The sequence below is a fragment of the Nilaparvata lugens genome, chromosome X (genome assembly GCF_014356525.2).
Source record: "Nilaparvata lugens isolate BPH chromosome X, ASM1435652v1, whole genome shotgun sequence".
NCBI lineage: Eukaryota > Metazoa > Arthropoda > Insecta > Hemiptera > Delphacidae > Nilaparvata > Nilaparvata lugens.
In genome coordinates, this window is record NC_052518.1 from 73,535,179 (window position 1) to 73,552,279 (window position 17,101).

Sequence of the window (17,101 nt, forward strand, 5' to 3'; positions counted from 1 at the left end):
TTATGAGAGGATAGAAGCTTCATTTCAATAATTTAGAAAAAGGCTACACAGCGGGTTAATTAAAAATCAATTTTATACTGTCAAAGAATTTTTCGAATTTCAACATATTATTCTTTAAGATGAGTTTTTTCTAGTATTCAGGCTTACTTATCTATGTAATATTTTACTTGTATTTTATTTTGACTGGTGTTTTCTACTTTAACCCTTCATGTTATATAGATTGACTATGTTTACTAAACTATAATTTCTTACGTTATCCTTTAAATTACTATTGTAATGTTGAACGGCAATAAAATTATATTTATTTATTCATTTATGTTAATAGTATAGTATTTACTATAGAAATCCATTCTGTGCGGATGATGTAATATAAAAGAGTTCCAGATTGAATAATGCCAACTTCTAGCAATCAGAAAAGTTTAATAAGAGTATAAATAACAATATAACAATATTCTTTTCCTAAGGACATTAAGCTTTAATGATACACGTGATAAATAATCACTATTCACTGTAATATTCATGGGAATTGAAAAAAACAATGATAGGCCTTGTTCATTTTTCAATAAAAAAACAAACTTCGATTCAATAAATATGTCTAACTGCATGAGAATACAATAAAATCTAACTGTCTTAAAATTGTATAATCTAACGGAACCAATGATTGAATCTGACATGCAATGTGATGACGTTATTTCAGTGTGGTTCAATGCAATTGGATTTGTGTTCAGCTGACATTAAAATATAGAATATTAGAAAGAGCGTTTATTGTAATTTAAATAAGTAGTTCTGCTGGAACAATTATGCTAGGTTGCACCAAGAAACATCAATAAGCTTCCGGAATCAACTGACCCGGAATCAGCACATGGCAAATAGTAATTCTCTTTCGATTTGAGATGCTACAGCAGGAATAAAGTATTTAAATAAAATAAAAATGTTTTAAACAATAATACATTACGATTTCTTCCAAAGCGTACGATTTAGTTCCAAAAGCGATTTGTAGATAGCATTGATGATTCCATTATCTTGAAGATTTCACTATTTCTTTATGAAAATTGTATTAGTGGAGTAGATAGGTAATAGAGAAATAAGGAAGTAACTAACGGCATCCTATAGTGAGTAACTTACCCTAATAACTTCTGGACATGCATAGTGAGGGGACCCACAGCTTGTCTCTAACATACTGCCTCCAGGTTGTAAGGAAGCCATACCGAAATCAGCTATTTTTATGTTGTTCTTCTCATCAAGTAGAAGGTTTTCCGGCTTCAAGTCTCTGTGACTGGAAAAATATTGGAAGTAATTATAGTTTCAAATGTTCAACTATCAACAATCAATACATCATGATCCATTCAATAATGATCCGTATAAGTTTTCAAAGCAGGGAATTCTAAAACGTCCCTTTGATTCAAAAATAAAAATTGGAAATGCTATTAGTAACAAATTTTGATGTAGATGAATTGAAATAATCAAGTTCATTGGAAATTCTGTTCACATCTGCATGAAGGGACAAAACGTCAAATTTCTATGTTCTATTTATTATAAACCTTGTATTTATTGTCAATTAGAGAATACACAGATGAATAGTAAATAATTAATGCGGTGAGCATTCCAAGGATGATAAAATAATTTGAAGAATTTTAAATGATGTGAGATGATAACTAAAATATTTCAATATATAGGTACGATTAATCAATTGTATTGAAGTTTCAATAAATGTACGACTATTTCAATCAACTAGATAAGTTTCAATAAATGAACTGAAAGTTAGGTATGTGACTCAACAATTATCATTTCATATGAAAATAAATTAAATTTTTTAACAAAAATGTAACATATGCCTCAATTGGTTTATAACGCAAACCAGTATTATTGGTTGATCTGACCGCCAGTTATTATGTATCTGCTCATGATTATTACTCCAATAATAAATTGCCAGAAACATAATTAATTAATATTATTGATATTTAAGTAAAAATAGTGATTATTTATAAATCAAAGTCAAGCAGTGACAAGATAATTCCTTCTAATGGAGAAAATTACAGTAAATTAATATTCAGTAATCATTGATATGTAACTGAAATTCGCTACATATACCTACATTTGATAAAAATCTTTACTTTACTTTACTTAACTTTAATTTTCTCTACTTTACTTCCCAAGTTGAAAACATACTTCAATAATACAATGCAAGCAAAACAGTTGATAGATAAGAAATTTCACTGGAGAATGTTTTTTTTTTTTAATTAACAATACAAGCATCCTTTAATCATGAAACGTGAAACAGTTTGAGCTTAATTTACAAGAAATAACTAATTGAAAAAATAATCCATCAACAATTATATCGAGGTTGAACTCACCATATAGAATGGCTATGGCAAAAATCCAAGGCTGATATAATTTGTCTAAAAAACCGTCGAGCTTCTTTTGGTGTTAATCTACCTTTCTTTACAAGATAATCAAAAAGTTCACCTCCAGAGACATGTTCCAGTACAAGGTATCTGAAAAAAAGTCACCGCTGTAAAATGAAGTGTATTTTCTAAAAATTTTCAAAGAAAATCAATGATTTTTTCGATTGCAATATTCCTCGATTCAAGATGCTCCTGTATCAAACAAATTATATGAGTTTATATCGTTATCAAGATACATTTTATAGATGTATTGAATAATAATTATAGAATAACTGAAATTGAAAATACAAAATAGAATTACCGTATTTGAAAATTCAATTATAATCAAAATACAGTAATAGAATTACAATACAGGAAAAGTATACTCACAGATATTTTTTATTTTCATAAACGTCTGACAATCCAAGAACATGGGGATGATCGATTAGCTTCATTATTGCAATTTCTCTCTCCACCTGAAAAATAAAAAATATTAATACTTCATTTTTTCTCCTTTCACAATTGCTTCCGTCACCCAAGATTATAACATGATAAGTCAATAGTAAAACTACCATGGGATTGAAATATAGACCGGCAATAAAACTTTCCTTATTTTAAAATATGGTTACAAAAAACAAACGATACAGAGAACATACTTTATCGATGAACACTTGATAATTAAAATTATGAAAAATTATATCACTGTTAAATGACGTTCAGCGTTGTTTCCCTGGACGTTTTTCTTAATCTTCACGAAAGTAATCTTTTTTGGAATGTCTGCCACTTTCTGGGTGAAGGCCTCCTCAAGTCTTTGCAGATATGTGAAACCATGTTTGTATAGTATTCAAATGTAACCCAAGCAAATCAGAATGTGATTTTAAGAAGGCGAATCATAATCCTTAAATATTATTCGTCATGAGGAAAACACATCTTCCAATGGAAATAAAGTAAAATGGAATAGTATTGAGTGTTCATCAATAAGAGTTCTGAATTTCTAAAACGTTATTTTTTGTTACTATTATTTAAAATTCGGGAGGTTTTATTCAGAAACTGTTTAGATAGCAAGTTACAAAGATCATGAAGCAGTTTCGTAGCTGAGATGAATAGTGTAAAGGTGATCAATTATTATTATCAGATCACGAATTCAGTTATTGAACGATCAGAATTAATTATTCACCAAATTAGATCATGGAGAGAAAGACTGCAATTCAAGGGTAACATTTCCAGATATATCAATGTTTCAATTGAGGTAAAAACCGCCGTTATCCATAGTTTTCTACAGATTAATTTCAGAAATAAAGAGTTATTGAAATGTTCAAATGCTATAAATATTTTGCAGGAGCAAGGAAGAATATCTACAGCAAATTGGTAAAAAATACGAGTATAGAAACCCGTTTGTTGATATTTCTCTTATTTTTATAAGTAAATGGATAAAAATGACCAATATAGTCTATGAGTGAATAAAGATAGGATGAATAATATATATTTCGTAACAGAAACTTCCCAAAAGTAACCAGGGAATGTGTGTATTATTAATTTCATACGTAACTAAAAGAATATTTCAGTTTAATGAAATGAAAGGTGAAAAAATATAAAAATATTGTAAAGATATTGAAATCATTCATTGCGAAAAGTAATTCTAATCCAAACATTTTCTACATTTGGTGTGCTGCAATACTTTAGAACGAGTCTTGGGGTGTACGAGTATACAAGTGTAGTATAGAAGGGTTCATGAGAAATAGTATTTTATAATCAGAAGTCAATTATACATCATATTATCTCAGTTATAAAGTTGAAAATTGCATCATTAAACAACCAAGTACAAAAGCGATTTTTCTTTCAGAGATCTCTGTGGTGAATAATCGAGACAGGAGTTTCGCACAACAGTAATAAAAGGAATGACGATTGAAGTGAGACAAGGCCTACATAACAAGGGCTGAGAAAAGCATTGCATCGGTGTATTTGACCTAGATCAGTGCCGACACATTAGGCTAGTTGGCTTCGAATCCCAATTCAATTGCAACTGATAAAACCTTACTACTGGCTTGAAGTCTTGCCAGGAATCCTTCCTTGGCAGCCGAGCAATGTCTCAGCCTAGCTAACCAAACAACACGATTGCAACCGAATTTCACAAATTATTGCGATCGATAACACTAAGAAGACGCCTGTCTTCACGTACTGTTGTTAAAATTAACCGCGAATGAATGACGTCTAATTGCCTCATATTTTCTCGTGGCATTGTTTTTTATATGATGCCATTCAGCCGCGGTTAAGTTCAATAGAAATATATACATCCGTGAATAGATTTGAACTTGCAAATCTTAGAACTTACATAACTCAAATTTAACATCGAAAATATAATCAACTCGTAATCAACAACATTGAAAAATGCAAGTAGAATTTTCGATAGAATAATATAGAATACTTTTATTTATACAAACTTGAGAACCAAGACGTTGAACAATGTATTTTTATAATGGTGTTGTTACAATGATATAAATTATGTTATTACCGATTACCTTGATTTTAAAATTCGAGAATACAGTCATAGTTTTTTATGAGCAATTCTCGGATAATTAACGTGATTTTCGATCAATTCTGCTTTAAAAGTTCATTAAGCTTACAAGTAAGTGATATAGAACAAGAATTAGAAAAATATTTTACAATAAATTGTTGTAATGATATCTGATAGTAGAATTGTAAGAGAATAGAATTTTTCAATTAATAGTATAAAGAGAGCAATAATGAATTATTAATAATAAAGAGTTTAACCTATAAGATGCATGATTTTATAAGAATAGCTTTCCCCTTATGAAGAATAATTTTGATATAAATAGAAATAAAAATTTCAGTAGGCCTACCCATTATTCTATCACAACATGTTTCGGACATTAACGCCATCAATTTAAAAGGGTACTGAGATTTGTATTTCTATCTATATTAAGAGTAGCCTCAAAGAAAAAATACAATAATTTTGATGTATTGAGAGAAAAGGAAAAAGCTCGAGATCATTGCTCAGTGATCAAGATTTACAGTTTCAGGTTACGGATGCGATTTTTGAATTTATTGATACATTACGAGAATAAATTGAATTTAATTTAAGAGTATACAATCACAATTCAACCATTTAGAAAGTAGCGATGTCATAGCCAATGAGTTGAGTGACAGAAAATAATTATCAACAATTACAAACTAACCAATGAGAGAGCGGCGATTTTTCATGATAAAAATTGGTAATTAAGTATGACAGAATGTAATAAATCGCTAGTTAAACATTGAAAGAGCATCAGTGACTTTGCCGTACATAGTGACTACAGCCGATGGTAATGAGTGAGATAGAATCAAGATGATAAATTTTCTTGATCCATTCCGAACTGCGATTTATACACTCACTATTATTCCACTAAAGATTCATCATACAATCAGTATTTCTTACATTATTAAGTACGTGACTGCATGTCGGAATGGACGTGAAAAATCGTGTGATAACTTTACCACTTACAAGCTAACCAATCTGAGAATAGCAATTTCGTCATCTTGACAAAAGCCAATGGGAGTTGAGTTATTACTGATTGGAATTAAGTGGTATGTGTCATTCTCACACATATATTCCTGTGTGACGATACCTCACGACTAAATTTTGAATACTGTAAGCGTCTTGTATCGGCCAATGACATAGCTCGACCGTGTTCGGCCAATCATATGGCTTCATTCACACCTGCTCAATGTTTAAACTTTCAGTTTACTGGAGATTGATGATGGTGAATCAACCGAAACTAATATCTCAATACATTTAGTGGTTGTGAACATTTTTAGGTCGTCAAGTCATTTTTATACAATTTGAGTACTTTTTCCAGATTTCGAAAGAAAAGATACCATTAATAATATAATTTGCATTTGTCAATCTCCATATCCAAGTTGATCGAATAGTTTCACAAATCTAAATGAATAAATCATGAAATTTTAAGCAAAAACCAAATTTGGATCCTTTTTTATCGCCCTGCATTAAAAATCTAGTTGCGAATAATTTATTATCTATGTTTCAGTGGAACAAATAGGAATTAGAACAGTTAGAATAGTAGAACAATTTGATGAGATTTACTTTTTTTGCTATGAGTGATGTCCTTATAAGCACCAGGAAAAGAGTGCGTGAAATAGAATGATGAGATATAAGAGGAGTTACGGTTTCAGGAGAGTTTCAAAATCTATAATGTGGTTTACAGTTGCAAAATTTATTTACCTATCGCTTAGGTAAGTTAAGTTAATGCTAATCCTGTTGGAAGGGTAACCACTTGACTCAACTCCTTTGAATATGATTCATGAGTTGAAAATCGTTTCCCGGTTGTTCGGAACCCACTTACAAAACTGTAGGTTCACTCATCTCTCATTACCCACGCACGAGCCTAGAGCTCATGTGGGCATCAACCTCAGCAAAAATAAAAGAAAAAAATTCACAAAAATCATATAACCATAATAATTTTATCTATATAACCGTATAAACTTCACTAATTTGAATTTTCAATTTCAATATCATTGATTATTAACTTTTAAAGATTAATTGAGACTTCCCTGAACGATTTTCTGTATTAATACTGTACTAATCTGTATAATAATTATAATATTTTTATCACTAGTAATTAGAACTATAGCAAGTTTCACTGTCAGTATTATGTTGAACACGGCATTCATGTTATTATTAGTACGTTAAATGTGGCAGTAACTGTACGGCAAGTTGCCTACCTTGCCCCTTAAAATATCAAATCATAAGGCCATGCACTAATGAAAAATATTAGACTTTGTTTTAAAAACACATTTTTTAAGGGGTTATTCACCATTCAAGTATGGATAGTAGAACATTCTAGTTAGATATACAAATTACGGCAATAAAGCCTAACTAATTTTAAACAGGTAGTTACAACTCAAATAAGAAGGTTACAGGAAACTTAACGTTATTATTAATACTGATAATACAATGACCAAAGAAACATTTACATTTTGGGAATGAAAAGACAATATTAATTTTTAATTATGCTATTTATTCAACTTGAGTGAATTATTTGCCATGTACTTCACGTAGAGAATTTTATGTGATGAAGGTGAAGTCCTTCTTACCTGAGGCAATTTTCTATTCTGTTCAGAAAGCTCTTCCACACTCGCTCTCCAGTGTATCCTCAGTGATTAACGCCACCTCAGTACGTATCGCCGCTTTCAAGTCATCTAAAGTATGGTGTTTATGTAGAGTTTATGTTGATGGCTTTTTCAAATGTTCCCACAAATGAAAATCACTTTAGATTACTTGAAAGCGGCGATACTTACTGAGCTGACGTAGATCACCGGAACGAGTGTGGAAGAGCTTCCTGGACAGATTAGAAAATTGCCTCAGGGAAGAAGGACTTCAATTTTCTCTATGAAAAGTGAATGGCATTTATACTCAAGTTGAATAAATAGTATCTTCAAAAATTAATATTCTTTTTTAATTCTAAAATGTAAATGTTTCTCGTGGTCATCCTGTACATTTGATATTGTTGATACAAAAGTATTCTGCATTATTACGTTTTTTTAAATATATAATATGATAGTTGACGTCCTCCATTTTTGAAACATTGAAGTAGTACTTCCAGGACGTTTACATAGTTTTGGGAGTAATTTCTATTGGAATGACTGCCACTTCCTAGATGATGGCCTCTAAGAGTTTTTACTTGAATGTCTTTGAAGAAAAATTACAAGATGATGAACCTTGGGGGCTTTTTAGGAAAATAAAACAAAAAAATTTAGAGAACTTTCGGGAAATACGCCAATGTGTCAAGAATGGCGGATGTTATTACAGATGCATGATTTAATGAATGATTCATCAATCAATGCAGGTTTTCTGTTTCTTTCTTATTTTTGAGGTAATTGTGTTTTGAGATAAATGTGGTATCATTTCCGGACCCTTTCAATTATTGCATAAAGGTTCATTCAAACACTTTATTACTCAACCATTTAATTATTGACAAAGCTAAAAATGGGTTCACAAATCATGCTGAACTCTTTACCCATCACAAACTACGTTCACTCATGCCAGACTGCACCAACTGGGATCAGTTACTTTGAATTAGCTGATAATTTCAATTCACTCCCACATCAAGATTCGCGCTTGATGCAGCGAAGCATAAGCTTCACAATCAAGCGATAATTTCAATTTATTTCTGAAAAAAACTGTTGAACGATGAATTGTTTTGAAATGATAAATGTTTAATATAAAAATCACACAATAAAGTGACAACTCAATATCTGCTATTAATCAAGCCCATTAATAATTTCAACAAACGTGGATAATTATGCACTTTTAGGAGGAAAGTAATTCAACTCAAACTCGTGTTAATTAGAGAAACAATAATACTGATACATCAACGTACGTAAAAAATGGGGGGATGTCGTAATCCCATAGCATTCTTCCCTAATGCATCCTGAAAACCATAATGAAAATGGGTAATGGGTACACGTTTCTTTGAGTTTGATAGATTTGTAACAACAAATTTTCTACAGAGAATAATATGAGAGAATTTTTTTGCAGGACTAAACTATGAATAAGTTTTCGCAGAATAATAATATGACATGATTTCCATGAATATAAATTTAATAAAAATCGGGAGAGGGAAAGTGTACATGCAGTAAAAATATATTTATTGAAATGATTTACGGATATGATTGGTCTGATACAAGTCTGTGGTTTTAAGTTTTTGAAATAAATTTTATTAAAAAGAACTGGTCTAGTCTATAATAATAGCGATAACTTCAGTTTCAGATCAACTAAAAGTGTTATATTTTTACAACCAAAACTAGTCTCTTTCTGTTTCAAGAGAATGTGACTTAATTTGAAACATTGTCATCTGTAAGGTTCTCATTCATTCACTGAATTATAAAAAACACATCTGTATTTTGTTTTAGAAAGTATTCAAATAAAGACTGGGACATGAAAGGAACTATCGAGGGCTGAGGTTTGCCGTGATTATGGAAAAGACAAGACGGAATCATGGAATACAATTAGCCTATTGCCTTTATTTTTGCTTAGATGTTCAGAGTTCTTATACCAAATCCTTGCTTTCCCGCCGTCCAGAAAGATAATACCATTGGCTCTTAAAAGAGTTTTGACACATTGTCAGACTGCGAATGTGTGAACAATCCCATAATAACTGATGATATTCTATCTCTGCCCAGCAGAGAAGAAATTCATTTAAAATTGAGGCTCAGCCTTCAAGGTCAAGGTCAAAGATTAAGAAAAATAAGCTAATTATCATATAAAACGAATATTATATGTTTAAAAATGAGTCACATTACATTGCATCTTGTATAACTTACTATACATCACAAGTTAATTATTATAAGCCGAACTATTGTGTTCCGTTGCCACAATCCTACGATTGAGTATGTTTGTGTGTGTGTGTGTGTGTGTGTGTGTGTGTGTGGTGTGGTGTGTGTGTGTGTGTGTGTGTGTTGTGTGTGTGTGTGTGTGTGGTGTGTTGTGTGTGTGTTGTGTTGTGTGTGTGTGTGTGTGTGTTGTGTGTGTGTGTGTGTGTGTGTGTGTGTGTGTGTGTGTGGTGTGTGTGTGTGTGTGTGTGTGTGGTGTGTGTGTGTGTGTGTGTGTTGTGGTGTGTGTGTGTGGTGTGTGTGTGTGTGTGTGTGTGTGTGTGTGTGGTGTGTGTGTGTGTGTGTGTGTGTGTGGTGTGTGTGTGTGTGGTGTGTGTGTGTGTTGTGTGTGTGTGGTGTGGTGTGTGTGTGTGTGTGTGTGTGGTGTGTGGTGTGTGTGTGGTGTGTGTGTGTGTGTGTGTGGGTGTGTGTGTGTGTGTGTGTGTGTGGTGTGTGTGTGTGGTGTGTGTGTGTGTGTGTGTGTGGTGTGTGTGTGGTGTGGTGTGTGTGTGTGTGTGGTGTGTGGTGTGTGTGTGTGTGTGTGTGTGTGTGATTCATGATTATAGTTTTTGCTTGGATTTCAGATTTACTTAATTCACTTAAAATGGAGAATAAAAAAGATTACAATACATTACTTGTAAATGTTGAGAAGCAACTCACCTTGAGGAGTACAGATTCACTGAGTTTTTCGCGATTAATGATCTTGATGGCCACCTTTTTCGCTGACACACAATGAACTCCCAGCTTCACAAGACCTAGAACAGAGTGATGCAATCTTGAAGGGTTATTTTACAGTGGCAAACTTATCTACCACTTTAGGAACTTAGTGGTTTCAAAATGAAGAAAGCCCAAAATATACCAATAGAATGAAAAAATCAAATAATTATTTTTTCCATAAATATACAAAAAAATATCAATATTCAAAATGATGCATTATTCATAACTTAATTTGCACTTATATAATTATAATATCATTGTTAATGTCCTAGGTATAAGGATTGAACACTCAAGTATCTATTAAATAGGGAAAGCTTCAATCGAAAAACATTGCCTGTACGTAAGCTTGAGTTGAGTTTATATCAATAAATATGAATAAAAAGTAATTGAAGATTTTTGAATATCAAGTGGAGAGAATAAAAAAGTATGAAAAGTATAAAAATAATAAAAAAGTACTAATAAAAGCAGCAATGATGGAGCAAGTATGAAAAGTATAAAAGAATAAAAAAGTTCTAATAAGAGCAGCAATGATTTATAAAGAGACGGCGGAATAAAATCAATTTATATTGTAATAAGAGAGAGTAGGGTTGTGTTTGTTCGCATCAAAACATGCCAACTTTTGGATTGCATACCGAAAAACGGGAATGATTCAGATCACCAAATTTTGCACATAGATTCTAAAAATATTGATCTCATGCACCTCGAAGACCAAATTTCAATTTTCCTTTTAGATTTTTCAGAATTAATGTTCAAATTTCATTCATTGGACATGAAATTTCATTATTCATACGGCATACATTGTTCTAGAATGTGTTTGTGTAAAGGAAGCTCATAGAGAAATTGATACGCTGGTAGCTATAGCGATATGGATTTCGATACAGGAAGCTCATGTTTCGATACAAATGCTGGCAGCCTATTATAGTGATTGTGATAATAATAACTGTAAGTGTTAAATTTTAAATAACAACCTATTGATTCTCAATCTTTCAAAATTTCGAAAAGCTATTCTTGTCTCGAGCGGTGAGTTATGTTATAAAAGTATTTAAAAGTTTTGATTTTAAATGAAATCAATACAATAACATACCGTAGCTCATTAGCCAACATACAATACTGTCTCGCATATAAATTCCTAAATTGAATTGCATTTTCTGCAATTTATTTATATTTCTTAGACAGAATTTTTTTGGAAATGAAATATACCATTTTTATTTTCATCCTTATCTGAAAAGAGATACGTAGAGTAGCAAAATCAGAGCTATTAAGGATAATCGATGTAGGTTATAACGTTGTTACAAGACACTCAATTTTCAGCGGAGCCGTAGTAGTGTTAGTGGTAGAGCACTCGGCTTTGGAGCGGATATTAGGCTACAGTACTCGGAGCGAATCTGGATACTTCCAATTTTTTCATTCTTAATTTTTTCCTTGAAACGTATTATAATAGATTATTTCTTGAAGGAAGTTGTTTTCATTACGATTGAACTTGGATTTCATCAAATAATTATTTAATGTAAAATTTTGCAACCAAGTTAAATGATTATTAATAGTTTATATTCCCAAAGATCTTTAGTATTGTCTCATAGATTGTCATTATTCCACTTTTCTACTATCTTTTCATAAACTGATATTTTGTTATCAGCAATATTACACTTGCAGTAAGTTACTAATATTCACAGCTCAATTCTAGCGCATTTATAGGTTTTGTTATTGAAGTTTAGAACATGAACAGTAGGTACTCACAAAGAGATTATTAACGAGAAAGTCCCGAATTTAGAAATCAATACGATTTTAGTAAAACTGAATTGAGAAAATTTATTTTCATTCTTCAATGGTCATGGAAAGCTAGAAATGAGACAATTGTTAATAGAGGAATAAGAAAATATTATGAATATTTCAAATATAATTATGAATAAACTCTTATTATGAATTTTAACAACTGGTTTTATAAGCATCATTTCAATATGTTCTTTCCACATTCTTTATTATGCACGTATAGGGTACACACCAAAATATTATAATAAAGGAAAGAACTGGTTTATACAAGTACGGGATAGGAAAATTATGTTCGACGCATCATCACGTCTGAACTACTGGGCTGATTTACTTGAGATTTTTTTTATTGCTGAAAATTTTGCATGTAAATTATTAATTAAACAAGGATTGTTATAGGCCTATTTTCAATTCTTCAAGATTTCATTACATAAAGTTTTCAGTTGTCAAGTTTGAAAATAGACCCTTGCGGAGCTCGGGTTACCTGCTAGTTATATAAATATAATCAAACTCATATTATGCAATTACTTATATTTTATATCATACTCATTATTTATTTTTATATTACATTTTATAACTATATCTACTCATATTATCCAATGAACGGTATCATTTTATTGATGCATATTCATCCAATCTCATCAGGGACCTCTTTTATCTTAGCATATCCACTTTCAGGAAGTAGAAGTAACAAAAAACAACAATACTTTGAGATTTCGATTGGAACCACTCAAATCAAATAAAAATATTCTTTATTCGAAAAATACAATGATAAATTATATATAACATAGAATACAAATAATAAAGTACTTCATTTCATTTAAATTTACTGAAATTACTACTTGAATCGTAAATGTGGCCAGTGCGTGTACTAGAGTTGGGAATTTCAAGGTATACTCTGTGCATAATTACTTCAGACTTGGGATGGAAATCTGCAGCAGAGAAAGTATGCAGCGGGAGAGATACAGAGGCGCGATGTTGCCGTTTTGAAGCGGCCAGCGTTCTCCAACTTCTAGTGACTGTTCATGTGCTCATGCTACACATGCGAAGTTTCCTGTCTGAAAGTGGTCAGACGACTGACAAATTGGCACCTGTACTTCTACCTATGACTCCATTAGTCACTGTAATTGGCTGATCTCCCTCTACTTCTCTGCACTGCATATTAAGTCTGAAGTAAATTTGTACAGACTATAGTACATTTTCATTAAGGGAAAGGAGAAAGAGAGCCAAAATGAAGTCTATTTATGAGGATAACTTCATTCAGATGATTGTCATTTTTATTATCTTATAAAGTCATTCTGTATTGTATAGCGTCAGTCCGTATCGTATAGGGTCGGTCTGTATTGACATAGGGTCAGTAGAAGTTAATTTGCAGTCAGGTGAGTCCGCCGCCCGCCAACACCAGAGCCACAGCCTCCTCCTCACTCTTTTTTTTTTAAATTGCAAGAATTACAGCTGAGAATGCTATTTTGAGAAAATAATCTCTAGTAATTACGATAATTTAAATGGACTAAGAAGAAAAAACAATTTGTTGTCAAGAAGGATTTCGACAGCGGGTCAGTTCTGATCCAAACTGTGGCTGCATATATTGTGTTATGAGAATGTAGAGATGGTGTAGAAATTGAAACAAAATGTTTATAAGCATTAATGAGTAAGTCCATTAGGTATATTTTCACAGGGTACTCTAATTTCATTAAATAGTGAAGATGAGGAATATCTTCGAGAGTAAACACTTTTAGTCCAGTCAAGGAAAGGTTATAGAGGGAAAAGTTGTGAAGACAATTTTTGACCCAGCAGTTCTGTTTAGGGTAGTGAGGAGGTAAACATATCAAAAGTCCCCACCTCTAACCTCTGTGCTAAGGGGGTAGGGGTGGTTTAAAGGAACCATTTTTGGGGTTTTCGCAAAAAACTCAAAAACTATGTATCTTAAGGACTTGACTGTCAATTATTTACATTATTTCCTACAATATTCATTCTACAACTTTTTTTATATCTCCACTAGTTTTCGAGATATTTGCTCTTGAAGGTGCGACATTCTTGAAAAAACACGTTTGCCACCAATTTTTTTCTATTTTTGCTCTCATAACTTTTTAAAAATCTATGGAAAATATCCATATTGATTATGAGCTTCTAGAGTATTGAATTCTCTTCAATTTGATGTATAATTTTACACTTTACGAATTTCCCTACACCTTTTGCAGCAGCTTTAGTGTTGAGTGTGAAATCTCCATTATTGCAACAATAGACCAATTGATGAAGGAACTTGGAGGGAATGTTTTAAACAAAATGTTTGACTTTGCAGCATTGTTGAGACTAGTTAGGAGGAGAACATATCAAAAGTCCCCATTTCTAACTCATGTGCTAAGGGGATGAGGGTGATTTAAAAGTTTCATTTATCAGCGTTTTGCTTCCACGCTCATATCTTGAGAACAAGGCGTTCAACCGACATAACCAAAAATTCAAAAATGAAGCTTTATAAATTCTCTACACTTTTTGTTCAGTGAAACTTTGTGATGTTCCCAATAGTTCCCGAGATATCCGCTCTTGAAGGTGTGTAATTGTTAAAATAACAGGTTTTTATGCAATTTTTTGCCCTTTCAGGGCTTATAACTCTCCAACAATGCATCTTAAAAATGATTACTCATCGTAGGTTTGTGAAGCATTGAATTCTCTTTAAAATAATGTATTATTTCACTAGTCCAAGTCTTCCTCTCATTGTTATAGCAGCTTCAATGTAGGGGGTGAAATTTTCATTGCTGCAACAATTGATCGTTTGATAATGACATTTGAATGGGGTGTCTGTGACATAATTTTTGTCTTTGCAGCTTGATTTGGACTAGTTAGTAGGTGGACATAGCAAAAATGCGCATCTTTATCCCCTCTGTTGAAGGTGTGGAACCGCTGAGTTGACACTTGTTGCAGCAATGAAAATTTCACCCCCTACGAACATTGTAAATTCGATGAGATTGGTCAGCACAGACCTACTCCTTAAAAACCAATGTTGACAGTCAGAAATCATAGGAACCACATGCCAAAACATCTTCTTATAAAGTATTTTTTCAAATATCTTAGAAAAGACAGGAAGTAAACAGATCGGACAATAATCCTCTCCCAGATTTGAAAATAGGGATAATCTTGGAGATCTTTTACTTACTGGGGAAAACACCCTTACAAAGAGACAGATCAAGCAGATTCTTGAGGGGGGCCACCAAGAGCTCGCTGCAATACTTAATAGTGATAGCTGGTATTTTTCCAGAATCAGTATCAGGACCCTGAGCTACTCTCGGCTTGAGGCTTTTGATGTATTTGATGTGTTGGACTCAGGTGGTGAGGTTTATGACCGACTTGCAGAGGCATTCGATCGAGTAAGCCATAGTGTGTTGCTGTATCGCCTGTCTAGTGTTGGGTTCAGTGATACTTTGGTCAATTTGTTCAGATCATATTTACTCTACTGGCCAAATATAGTCAAGGGGATGAGTCTCATCCACTACTACAGCACCTCTGTGGTTCCTCAGGGAAGTAACTTGGGACGGGACCCCTCCTTTCCTTGTTGTTAATCAATGAACTTCCACTTCAGTTATCGTTTAAGTGTCTTATTTTTGCTGATCACATGAAGATATTCCGAAAGATTGGTCAACAGGATGATACCTGTCAATTACAGTTGGATATTGCCACATTTATTTATTTATTAATTTATTTATACATTGAAACATACACTATCATCCTCAACTATGAATGATTGGGAAAGGAACAACAGGCTTGAAGCCCAAAACTGTTCCTTTCCCAAATTTAGATAAAAATTGTCCAAAATAGTTTATGTCTACATTTCACGATTTTTGTCCAATTTTGAGTCCAAAATATTTGTCAAATATTTGTTTAAATGTCAATAAATATTGTTAAACATTTTTTTTTGAGTTTACTGAGACTCTGTGGTGTGAATGGCGCGATCGCATCACAGCGGAGATACAATATAGTAACGCTGGTTACACACTGGGCGGTCTCTCTTACACACTGTGGCGGAAACTGCCATCGCCGTTTGTTGAATGGTGTAACGTTAAAAGTTAAGAATTAATGTTTCCAAATGTAAATGTATCACCTACTCTAGAAAACGACGTCCTTCTGATTACACTTACAGCATTGGTGATTTTGTTCTTGACAGAGTCGATACTTGCAAGGACCTGGGAATCATATTTGATAGTTCACTTACATTCTCCTCTAACATTGACGTTGTGTCTTCCAATGCTAACAGATTTATGGGGTTTATCATGAAAAATGCAGCTGACTTCAGCAATGTTGTAAGCAAGGCAATACTGAGTGTCTACTATGCCCTGGTAAGAAGCATTTCTAAGTATGGATCCATGGTTTGGAGTCCTCACTCAAACTAGATCATTCGGGTCATTGAAAGGGTACAGAACAAGCTGTTGAGGCTTTTATACTTCAGAAGGTCTGGTGGGTCATGTCCCCTGGGGTTCCCCACTCAGCAATTGAGGGATCTATTCTCATTAGAGTATTTATTTCAGCGTCGAGATGGAGCATCATGGCGATGGGGAACTCTTTTTGACTTTGTGTTGCTGTACTGACTCTCCCTTATTATAGCTGGTTGTTTTCCTTCTGATGGAGGCGTAAGCCACGTATTCAGCTTCCTCTTCTTGGATCTCAAATTTCACTCTCACTTACTCCTTGGCAAGTTCCTCCTCATCTGTGCAGTAATCTGTACTACGCGATGTATTTTCAGCTGAATCACTTTTTAGTTGAATTTTCTCCATTGGTCTTGATTGGTGTTGATCAGAATTACCACTCTACAATTTTCAAATTGTTGGAATCTGCAGGGACCGAGTTGACAT

General features: G+C 32.9%; 1 protein-coding gene across 4 annotated transcripts in view; it reads right to left on the reverse strand.

Moving 5' to 3' along the window:
• Nucleotides 1–17,101, reverse strand: part of LOC111049062 (serine/threonine-protein kinase BRSK2) — a 117,755-nt gene that overhangs the window by 83,058 nt on the left and 17,596 nt on the right. For 2 of the 4 annotated variants that reach the window (XM_039441595.1, XM_039441597.1), the window contains exons 2-6: nt 10,434–10,528; nt 8,783–8,833; nt 2,775–2,860; nt 2,355–2,495; nt 1,126–1,276 (exon numbers count right to left, since the gene is read on the reverse strand). In XM_039441595.1, the coding sequence (XP_039297529.1) occupies nt 1,126–1,276; nt 2,355–2,495; nt 2,775–2,860; nt 8,783–8,833; nt 10,434–10,528 (524 nt within the window). The remainder of the gene's footprint in view (nt 1–1,125; nt 1,277–2,354; nt 2,496–2,774; nt 2,861–8,782; nt 8,834–10,433; nt 10,529–17,101) is intronic. The other 2 variants (XM_039441596.1, XM_039441600.1) reach the window with 1 other exon arrangement.